Genomic DNA, 9209 nt, shown 5'->3' with positions numbered 1-9209 from the left:
TTGAAGTCATAGCTTTAATAATCATTTATAGCACTTTACTTCAGACGTTACCAGTAACGCTCCTCCTTTATGAACATTGAACCTTGTGTAACGGAGGGGAGCTGGGGTCCTGGCGCACTCTATATAAGCCACCCCTCCTCTGGGACAAGGGTTCGCACCCCCTGTAACTCACACGCATATATCCAGTCGACCGCCTCTGGGTTCCGAGACGTAGGGTTGTTACTTCCTCCGAGAAGGGCCTGAACTCGTAAAACTCGCGTGTACAACTCCTTCATAGCTAGGATCTTGCCTCTACATTCTTACCCCCCATTCTACTGTCAGACTTAGAACCACGACACCCCCTACCCCGAGGTCTGCCGGTTTTGACACCAACACAAGTCATTTGTGCCCTCATCGGCCTGCCCCCCCCCCCCAAAGACAAGGAGGATGCCAACGCCACCCCCGACACCTCCAGCTCCGTCGCCGAGCAGATCTGCCTCGACCCCTACGTCATGTTTGAGTGCTACAACCGGGACAAAGGGGACAAGACAAGGGGAAGGGCAAAAGGAAGGGAACGGGAAAGGAAAGGACAACCGTGAGTGAACTTTCTCCATAGCCCTATTTTACCTAGTAGAACATGCCGATTTTTGGTAGTTCGTTGGCATGTATGATGAACTCCCTTACGTTATGTCCTAGTCGATCTACGTGTACCTATATACACTATCTGTGTTGTTCTACATTGCATCATGTTTATGTGGATTTGATGATTTGCATATGAAAGGAACGATCATGGACACTCACATTTGAGCGGCGGCCGAGCGTCATTTATGGACGCGTTCGGACATGTCCGAGTACAAGGTCCGTAGATGCCGAGAACCGCTAACGTCTATTGCAAGATGACGTAACTTTAGTTTTATTTAATAAAGTAATTTAGTAGAATTTATATAAGAAAGTAACTTTTTTATATCTTTCCCTAATATAATATAATAAACCAGCGATCGCTTCTGGTCGTTGGTGTTTTTGCGAAAGAGCCCCTATGTTACTTCGAAATAAACCCGCAGTCCTGTTTAAGTGGATCTGATAAAACCGTTTTGACAAAAGACACCCTGCCGCATTTGCCCGTGTCCGCCGCCGCCGACCGCAACCAGCGCCTCCACGCGCGGGCGGCTCGCGCTCGTGCCTCCCTGCCGCCCCGCGCAGCCGCCCACCGGAGCTCCGCTACCGGACCAACGCGCCGCCATGCCCTCCTCTCCTTCTTCCTTCCCCTCCCCCTTGTTCTATTTCTCACATCCCCCCCTCGCTCTCTCCTTCGCAGGAAGCGGAAGCCATGGCCCTGGACCTCCATGTCAGACCGCCGCCCCGCGCTGGCCGGCCATCGGAGCGCCGCCGCCGGACCAACGCGCCGCCCTGCCCTCCTCTCCTTCTTCCCTCCCTTCCTCTGGTTCTATTTCTCACATCCCTCTCTCTCTCCCCCCCTTCACAGGAAGCGGAAGCCATGGTCGTTGGATCTCCATGCCGGACCGCCACCCCACGCCGGCCGGCCACCGGAGCGCCGCCTCCGGAGCAACGCGGGTTGCCGCGCTGGACCGCAAGCGGATGCACTGATTGTGCTCGACGGAGATGGGCCCTGTGTGTGCCCTGCAGCCTGGACGAAACTCCGGCGAGGCCATGAGCTCCCGAGCCCCAACCCGGGTGTAGGAGCGTACGGGAGCACCGTCGTGGATCCTGCGCGTCCTAGGTCCGCCGAGGCCACGGGCTCCCAAGTCGGGCATAGGTGCGTACTGGAGCAACGCCCGCCTGGGCGAGGTCCTCCTGCTTCTGGAGGAGGCGAACAAGCCGAGCCAAGCCATGAGGCGCCCGTGGCCAACATAGTGTATCCTTCAATTGAACTATCTGATGTTTTTTCTACGTATCTGTGTCATTGACCCATTGTCTAGAGTGTGATTTCACACGTTTGATTTCAGCCAATCATCTATGAAGTGCGACCTTCCATGCTTGAATTCTACAATATCCACTGATGAATTTCATGCTTTTAGTGAACCTAAACAAATTCATGGAAAACGTATTTAATTTTGCTCATCTGATTCGCTTTGCTGCATTATTAGTATGCCTGCCAGACTCCAAATTCAAACCTATAGCCTATAATAAACCCCAGTTCTTTTAATCAAGTTTAAACATTTGAGTTCCGTTTTTGGGTTGGAATTTATCAGTGGCCATGTAAGACTGGAAATTGCTCACCACGTGTTCCTTAATGTATATTGTTCCAATAGCTATTAAACCTTCGATATGCTGGAGGGTGATGAGGTGACATGGAGCTAAACATAGATTGAAGATTCTGTCATGGGTTCCTCAGAGAAGATAGAACAAATGCGTATGGAGATCCAGCTGTTGAAGATGCCGAGGGACAAGAACATTCAGGAGTTGTTCGCCTAATGGGTTGGTGAGAACAAGAATACAGTTAACATCATCACAGAGCCCTGCACATCTCGCATGCACAACTCATATGTCTCTTCCTACCAGGGAGCGTTCGTAATACTTTGCCTGATTCTATTATGGATTACCCATTTTGTTTACAAGTTGACGTACTTATTAATTTGGTGTCGTATTAAATACACCGGAGTCTGTTCTTGTGCAAAGGAAATTTGATTGGGATTGGCCGCACATCTTAAATGCATCTAGAAAATTAACCACAGATAGATTTCACTCTTATCGCTCTTCTATTCAATACATTTTGATTGCTGAAATTTGAAACAATGACCAGGTTCTGTAGGAAGCACAAGAAAGTGGGTATGAAAGCTATGAGACGATGGCCAATACAGATATTGACAGGGCTGGAATATCATTAGAGTCCGGCGCTAACGAATATACATAGCGACTTAAAGTGTGACAATATATTCATAAATAGTCCTGATGGAACAGTGAAGATCGGCGACTATATGGTCTGGCGACATTATTGCATCAATGGAAAAAGCAAAGTGTCAAAGGTGTGTGACATTGTGTTTTTCTGACAGCTACGGATCTGTGAAAATATACCTATTCTATTTACTGTGGATATACTCTCAGGTTACTTTGTTTAAAAATTTATTCTGGTCGTGTACTAACAACCATTGTGTTAAAATGCAGGCGCATTAGACTTTACAGCACCAGAACGCTTCACTGGCAATACAATGAGTTGCTTGGGTATTCCAATCCCCTTGCTGAACCCTGTGCTATTCGCAGCCTCTTCTGTCAATCCAGCAGCACACCGCTGCCCTTCGCATCCTCCCTGCATCACTGCAACTGGGCCGTGCTCACATCGTCTGCGGTCACATGCGCAATCTTTGCGCTCGACGCTGCCTCCACCGAGATACATTGCAAGGTCTGTTCATAGCCACGGTTCTTGCTCCATACCATTGTTGATGCTCCTGTTAATGGATAAGTGTCCAACAAAATTACCTGCAGGGTGCCTGAAACGCCCACTGCTGGGTACATGCATACAACAATTATGCCATGTCTTCCCTATTCGATCGGTCGCACAGGTATGTTTCTTTTCCTTCTTTGTTTAGTTTTAAAGAAAAGATTAATTTCTGAACTCACCATATTTTTATACTATATATAAGCATGGATGACTAGAATAGTTGATTGTCAGTTCACTTATATTTCTGCTATGGAAAGGAGCATCAGTTTTACGCATGCTTCCCGGGTCCTTGGTGAGAGGCCTCTGTGATGTTATTCTTTTAGGTAAGCTTTACTCAGGTTGCTACTCATGTCACAGTGTCTGTAATTTAGCCAGAGTCAGGTTCAGAGTTATTGACTGAATTTTTCGGGCACAACCATCAAGCAACCTGAGTAAAGCTTACCTAAGCCAATGATTTTGTTCTTTTAGCTAGAGCCAGGTTCAGAGTTGTTCACTCTGGATTTTTTGGGCACAACCATCAAGCAAGCTAGCACGTATTGTTTAACTGAAGCAAAGGGCAGCTAAGCTATGAATGCTTCATTCTTTGTTCTACACAAATGCAGCTACTATTTGTATTTGATCTGAGCAAAGGTGCAACCAATTGAAGTTATTTTGAAGAACCTGCACCTGAGTATATATGTTCTGATTTTATAGCCTGCAGAGTCTGTAGAGTAAAGTTTGTACATTTTGTGAATCGCTTTGTTCCTGTTTCCCTTGGTGTATAGTCTATACTGTATCAGGTTATTTACTATGTGCAGATTTGTTTGTGCCATTGCCGATCATGTACTTCTTTCTGTGCTTGGAAGCATAGTCTCATCGTATCCCCTAGATCTGTATAAGTATATTTAGCTCACATACACTTGGCATTTGTTCTTCAAAAGGCGATGTCCTCGATGCTGGACTCCTGGTAACAGTTTATTACATGTTATTTCTTTTTTTGGTGAGTCTTTTCTTGAGATTTAGGATTATGGAGTTAACGGGTGTTACTTTTGACCTGCTAATACAGCTGCGTTAAACTTTTTGCTCTTCGAAAGCAACTATGTAAGTCTGACGCTAACATAATGTTTACTGCTAAAATACTTTAGTAGGTATAACTTAGAGTCAGGAACACAAGTAGAATTTCATAGAAATCTGTCTAGCTCCTGTAGATGAAAGACTTCCTGCAAGTGAGCTCTTGAATAACTCTTACCTCCAGGAAGATGAGGTCTATTCCAGCGCCTTCAATTTCAGTCTCTCTGGTCTCAAGTGTGACTGAAGATGGGTGGCAATCTGCAAGTTTCGTGCTTTGGAAGGGTGAATTCTTACTGAAAAACCATATGTTTCTTACCGACCATATTAATTTATTGCTAAGGTTTCCTCATACCACTGGTAAATATAGCACTGAAGAAACTTTTAAATCAAACTTTACTTCAGTCTTTAATGACACTACGAATTATTTCAGGCTGTTTAAAGAATGCTGAGTTGTCAAGCGAGGTGCTGCAGTGGCTGGCGTTGCCGAGCATGGGACGACGTCTCTAGGCTCCTGCCTGAGGCAAGCCTCTCCGGCCTCCTCGGATGCCCTCTAGGAACTGGCACTGCGTATGATGGTCTCCTCACCTAGCACCTAGGTTGACCTAGCCACCGCCATCGAAGCGGAGAGTTGACAATATATGTATGATTGTTGGACGTGTCAGTCCTGCCATTGACATGTTCAAAACTATGAATTGGGTGATTACAAATATGCTTTGATCAATGAAATGAAAGGATGTTCTGTTACATCTTGTTGTGCAGATATAGGGCTTGAATTATTTTCGGTCGTATCATCTTGGCCCTATAATAAAAAAGCGAGTGTGGGAGTGCGCGACCAGTTGCTACCAGTATCAAGGTGCACTTGATGTGTAGTTATCAGTCAATGAGAACCATAGAAAAATGGAGGCACGGACTCTAGGAGTATATATCCGCTCCCCGAAAAAGGGTGTGCTATATATTGAATGGTTCAATATAGGTCAGTGAGTTTGAGGCAGCAAAAAGCTTTAGAGCTAAAATCAATAGGAAAGGGTATTTGTTTCTTAAGATGTTTTTTTGATAAATAATTTTTTTTTGAATTAGTTAGTTAGTAATAAGAGAGAAAAGGAGACCATGACTTGATTGTCTATTTATCCTTGCTCCATATTCGAAGTTTCTGCCAGCTGTTGTCGTCAACCTACCCTTGCATGCCATCTACTTCCAATTCACTTTTGCGAGAGGTGTATGCCCGACCGTCGACATTGATGCATCCTTTCACTCAACATCATGTCTCCGCAGGATGGAGCTTAGATCGGTGAACTGCATAATGGTCAACAAAGAGGCAAAAAGTAGATGATTTTGACGCTTTCGATGGTGCATGCGGAGGTATTTTTCACCTTTTGCCTATAGCAACACACGGGTCTTCTGCTAGATGAGACTGGGGCGAAGCCCACAGTCATTATAAATTTTCATAATTACAAGTCGGTGTAGGAAGGGGCTCATGAAAGCCGCGTGCTAGAGTGTGATGACCAATCCCCGGTTCGGCGTTGGCACCCATCAACAATGCACAACGGATCAGACTTTGAGTGATCCTCCACAACCCAGGTCCTTGATCCCGCTCACGGTAGTGAAGCACTGCGATGGCCGCCAATGACACCCTACTCAGGGTGCTACCTTCCTCGATGGCCTCCATGTTATCACTGTAGCGGGATGCGTGAGACCAAGTGTAGGGAATAGCTTGCGGAGAGCGATCCTCATGTCCAGCTCGACAAGATTAGTTTTTAATGTTTTAAACATTCCATTGTGATTGCACGTTAATGACATGTGTGTCATGCAATGGCTGGGATTGACGAAGTCCAGACATGTTGTGATTAGAGGACACTGCGGTAATCGCTGGTGGTGAGAGACTAAGATAAGTGGTGACACGGTGTCGGTGAGGAACTAAGACAAATGGTGACACGGGTGGGACACCATGTTGAAATAGAAGACGTTGAATTGTGGGGGTCTTGAGCCGTATTTATCGGGCCCGTTGCAACGTACGGGCATGTTTACTACTCCCTCCGTTCCTAAATACTTGTCTTTCTAGGCATTTCAACAAGTGACTACATACGAAGCAAAATGAGTGAATCTACACTTTAAAATATGTCTACATACATTCGTATGTAGTAATCATTTGAAATGTCTAGAAAGATAAATATTTAGAAACGGAGGGAGTAGTATAGAAAAAGGGAGATAAAGGAAGACCTACCCAGTCCCCCGCCGTCACCCATCACCACCACTCCACCACTCCTTTCTTTCGAAGCTTACTGCACCACTCCTTTTTGCTTTGCTCCGGGACAGATCGAGCGAGATCCAGGATGAACTCCCGGCCAGCGACCATGGCGGAGGCCGCACCGCCTCCTCTCCTCGGCGGCCTCCCTGACGAAATCGCCATCTGGGAGATCCTCGTCCGCCTGCCCCCCAAAGACCTCCTCCGCTGCCGTGCCGTCTGCCGTGCCTGGCGCTGCACCACCTCCACCCGCGACTTCCTCCTCGCCCACCACGCCCGCCAGCCCTCCCTCCCTCTCTCCTACGTCAAAAATTACGGCGGCGACCTTTTCACCCTAGACATCATCTCCTTCGACCACCAGGGAGGAGCCGCCACCCCCCAGACCGTCGCGCGACTTCGCCGCCATATCTTAATTCCGAGGGTCTCCTGCGACGGCTTAATCGTCTTCTGGATAGAATGCAAAGCTGGTCAACAACTATTCATCTGCAACCCGGCGACTCGTCAGTATGGTTGCCTCCCGATGCTTTTTGGCGGTCCCCTATCCGCCGTGGGGATGCCTTTTGGCGCTCCCCGACCCGTGGCCGTGGGGATGTACTCACACAGCCCAACCGGCGAGTACCGACTACTATTGCTGCAGAAAGCTGAAGCACCAGATGGCTCCTCCCTCGTCTACACATACGCTTTAGGCTCCAGCCAGCCGCCGTGGCACCTACACATCGAAGGCCCCAATTTGAACGAACTGGTATTCTCGCGCGGACCTTTCCTGTTCCGTGGTAGCCTGCATTGGTGCATAAGCAACATGATAATTGTGTTCGACACCGTCGCTGAGTCGTTCCGGCAGATGCGCACTCCAGTTGTTCCTAATTTGTCTGATCTGTTTGAGATGGATGGAATGCTCGGCATGTCCAGTTTTGATGATTACAATGATGACGAGCCAATTGTTGATATCTGGATGATGCAGGACTACGAGCACGAGGTCTGGGCTTTTAAATACCGGGTTGAAATACCGTATGCGGAGCTCACCTTGCAGTTTGGATTGTTTTACCCGCGTGATTGTGTGGTGTTTACTTCTTGGGTTGGCGATGTGGTAGTGCTGGTCCCGTTTGGCCGCTGGCTACTTCAGCTTGACGTGGGTGGCAAGCTGGTTGCCAGTTTCGAGGACAGCGGTGGACTCATTGGTCAGCCATATCAGCTCAAGCAAACTCTTGTTCAGCATACCTTCTTTCCTACACTAGAGGGTTATGTTGTCAATGGTTCGCCTTTCATCTGAAGAGAAGATTATGTTGTGAACACGTAGCCTTTCATCCGAGGGCTGTTGACTCTGGTGGTGCTGTCGTATGTATTAACCGGGTCCACTGTGAGCCCACTACCTGCTTTGCTAATATATTAAAAATAATGATGAAGAAGCTTGGATTATGTTATGGCCAGCTTAGTTTATATCTGGAAGAGGCCCACCGGGCAGTAGTTAGGGGGCTTGGCCCACAAGTTATCTTAGGTTAATTATTATGCAAGTTATCTAGGTTATAAATATAGGCTGTAAGACTCTTTCGGAATCAAGCAATAAGAAGAATATTATCTTCTATTGCCCGGCTCCCTGAGGAGCCGGAAACCCTAGCCGCCAACAGTCCTAACCGCCGCCGCCCTTCTCCTAGCTCGTGACGGCGCCCTGCCGCCGGCGCGCCCGTTCCTCGCCACGCCCTCCTCCATCCTTCCCTTACCACCTACGGCCTAGACCTGGTAGAGTACTTGATTCTACCAATTTGGTATCCAGAGACACCAGGCCGATCATGTCACTCCCTCCATCACCGCCGCCGTTACCATCTACCTCCGTCCCGCTCTCGCTGCCGCCGACCACTTCCATGGCGATGACGGAGATCGCGTCCGGGACCACCGCCCCCTCCGCACCAGCGGCCATCACCACTACGGGGGATCCGCCCCCGCTCCTCTCGCGGGAGGAGGTGTCGGGCACCCTGGGGGAGCTTGTCCAGACGGTCAGTGGCATTACCCTCTACCTCGCCGGGAACCAGCCCCCGCCACCGAGCGCCGTCACCACCGCCTACGGACCGCCGCCGCTACAGTGGGCCGCCCCGGCCCTCCAGGCGCCCTACGCAGGGGCGCCCCAACCGCCGCTGCTGCTGCCGCATTACTCGGCGGCGGGACAGCCTTGGCCAGCGTGGCCGGCCTCCACCGCGCCGCTGGGGGGTCTGACCCAGCAGTTTCTTCCGGCGCCACCGCCGCCCCCCCCCCCCCCCCGACGCAGGCGCCGGTGCAGCAGCTCCACCCGGCGCCACCGCCATCGTCAGCACCACCACCCGCGTCTCGGGCCACGGGTCGACCCCTGCACCAGGTGCAATTTCCGCCGTCACCATCGCCGATTCCGGCGTGGGCGACCGGATCGTCTCCGGGCCTGGTGTACTCCACGGCGCCGGAACACCCGACGCCCTCTCTGCGGTTTGATCATCCTTCCAGCTCGGCGAACTACGCCCTAGAAATCCCCGAACCGGCATACACGCTGCTGGCGACTGCAGCCGCCCCCGGGCA

At 49.6% G+C, this 9209-nt stretch overlaps 2 protein-coding genes across 2 annotated transcripts; both read left to right on the top strand.

Annotated features, from left to right (window-relative positions):
- The first annotated feature begins 1322 nt into the window (after positions 1 to 1322).
- LOC125543466 (uncharacterized) lies at positions 1323 to 5170 on the top strand. Its single transcript, XM_087514997.1, has 9 exons — positions 1323 to 1420; positions 2899 to 2963; positions 3103 to 3337; positions 3421 to 3571; positions 3979 to 4006; positions 4141 to 4155; positions 4265 to 4322; positions 4611 to 4708; positions 4857 to 5170. The coding sequence occupies exons 1-9, from the start codon at positions 1323 to 1325 to the stop codon at positions 4931 to 4933; spliced, it is 825 nt and encodes a 274-aa protein (XP_087371123.1). The 3' UTR covers positions 4934 to 5170.
- A 1259-nt stretch (positions 5171 to 6429) lies between these two features.
- Positions 6430 to 8424, top strand: LOC125543460 (F-box protein At5g49610-like). The gene has a single exon (XM_048706825.2). It carries the CDS (start codon positions 6757 to 6759, stop codon positions 7936 to 7938), a length of 1182 nt encoding a protein of 393 aa, XP_048562782.2. The 5' UTR covers positions 6430 to 6756; the 3' UTR covers positions 7939 to 8424.
- The last annotated feature ends 785 nt before the right edge of the window (positions 8425 to 9209 follow it).

Source organism: Triticum urartu, chromosome 3A, assembly GCF_056163025.1.
Source record: "Triticum urartu cultivar PI428250 chromosome 3A, HENAU_Tu73, whole genome shotgun sequence".
In the NCBI taxonomy this organism is placed as follows: domain Eukaryota; kingdom Viridiplantae; phylum Streptophyta; class Magnoliopsida; order Poales; family Poaceae; genus Triticum; species Triticum urartu.
Note: the sequence above shows the minus strand (reverse complement) of the source record. Positions and strands in the feature narration are given on the sequence as shown.

Bases quoted from the DNA above. Each gene is read 5' to 3' on its own strand.
- LOC125543460 (XM_048706825.2), top strand. From the start codon at position 6,757: ATGAACTCCCGGCCAGCGACCATGGCGGAGGCCGCACCGCCTCCTCTC.
- LOC125543466 (XM_087514997.1), top strand. From the start codon at position 1,323: ATGTCAGACCGCCGCCCCGCGCTGGCCGGCCATCGGAGCGCCGCCGCC. The intron at 3,572-3,978 runs ATATAAGCATGG...ACACAAATGCAG, and splicing joins TCACCATATTTTTATACTAT to CTACTATTTGTATTTGATCT. The intron at 4,709-4,856 runs GTGAATTCTTAC...GAATTATTTCAG, and splicing joins AAGTTTCGTGCTTTGGAAGG to GCTGTTTAAAGAATGCTGAG.